This window comes from Opisthorchis viverrini (genome assembly GCF_000715545.1).
Source record: "Opisthorchis viverrini unplaced genomic scaffold opera_v5_105, whole genome shotgun sequence".
Classification (NCBI taxonomy): domain Eukaryota; kingdom Metazoa; phylum Platyhelminthes; class Trematoda; order Opisthorchiida; family Opisthorchiidae; genus Opisthorchis; species Opisthorchis viverrini.
Genome location: NW_008751759.1, coordinates 570501 through 571520, shown reverse-complemented (window position 1 = coordinate 571520; position 1020 = coordinate 570501). Strand labels below are relative to the sequence as shown.

General features: G+C 43.2%; 2 protein-coding genes across 2 annotated transcripts in view; both read right to left on the bottom strand.

The window, feature by feature from the left end:
* T265_05461 (hypothetical protein) overlaps positions 1-64 on the bottom strand; it is a gene marked incomplete at both ends in the record, with an annotated part of 2564 nt that extends 2500 nt beyond the window's left edge. Inside the window, one exon of the mRNA XM_009170472.1 lies at positions 26-64. Within this exon, the coding sequence (XP_009168736.1) occupies positions 26-64 (39 nt within the window). The remainder of the gene's footprint in view (positions 1-25) is intronic.
* An 85-nt stretch (positions 65-149) lies between these two features.
* The window catches only part of T265_05460 (hypothetical protein), a gene marked incomplete at both ends in the record, with an annotated part of 8340 nt that continues 7469 nt past the window's right edge, over positions 150-1020 (bottom strand). Inside the window, one exon of the mRNA XM_009170471.1 lies at positions 150-346. Coding sequence (XP_009168735.1) covers positions 150-346 — 197 coding nt within the window. The remainder of the gene's footprint in view (positions 347-1020) is intronic.

Genomic DNA, 1020 nt, shown 5'->3' with positions numbered 1-1020 from the left:
AAGGACAGGGGTCATGCCTCCTGACAGCCGCGTTGTCTTCCATTATTCGTGTGCATAACTTCATCCCAGTTTGTCCAACGTAGAATTTGTGGCAGCTGATTTGGTATATCACATTGTTCCTCTTGGTCTAGTCCCGGTTGTCCTTTGGTCTAGAGATTAATTTCCTTAGAGTGGCATTCTGTTTGTGGTCCACGAAGACTCCTTTTTGAGCCAATAATCTGGTTGCGAGTTCTGATGTATTCTTGATGTAAGGTAGGACTACCCGTCTGGTTGCTTGTTCTTGCTGTTGCTGAGATGTCTTCTTCTTCAAGCTTCTCTTGATAAAACTCCTTGGATAAACATTGTTCTGGAACACTCAAAATAGATGGTTTTCCTCCTTCTTCCGTAGTTCTGTGGTGCTGCCGCCCTCTCCGCCCTCCGGTTGTATAATTCTAATGAATCAGAATTCACGCTCAACTGGGATGTAATGAGTCTCCAAACAAACTTTGGAGAGTCCGTCTGAGATGATCCTCCGGTAAAGTGACATCCAGGGAGTAGATGGCACTGCTACCTATCATCGCCGCGTCGGAGACAGCTGACTTGAATGCACATCCAACATGAGAAATTGGAGCCAAGAAGAGACTCAGCCTACGACCAGGCGAAACTGCGTCGGTTTATTATTGATACACACAAACTTACGTAGCATATCAGTGATCCTGAACTGTCCATACAAAGGTTGAAAGATGACCCGGCTTTAAGCTCAGACGTCCCTCAAAAAATTTCTTAAATCTCCGGCAAGAAACTCAAGGATGTAGAAGCTTTGTTCAAACTAAGCCATCTACCTTTTTTTACCCCCATTTACATCGAAAAATCTTAAAATGATTAAAGAGACATATTCCAAAGAACATCTGAATGTTTCAGAATGGAAATATACTACTTCTGTGTGCACAACGTCATACATGGCACTCCAATCAACAAGTTCAACAAATCTGTGGACAAACAAGTTTCAGTTTTTTTTTTTTGGGGGGGGGGGGTTGCTAG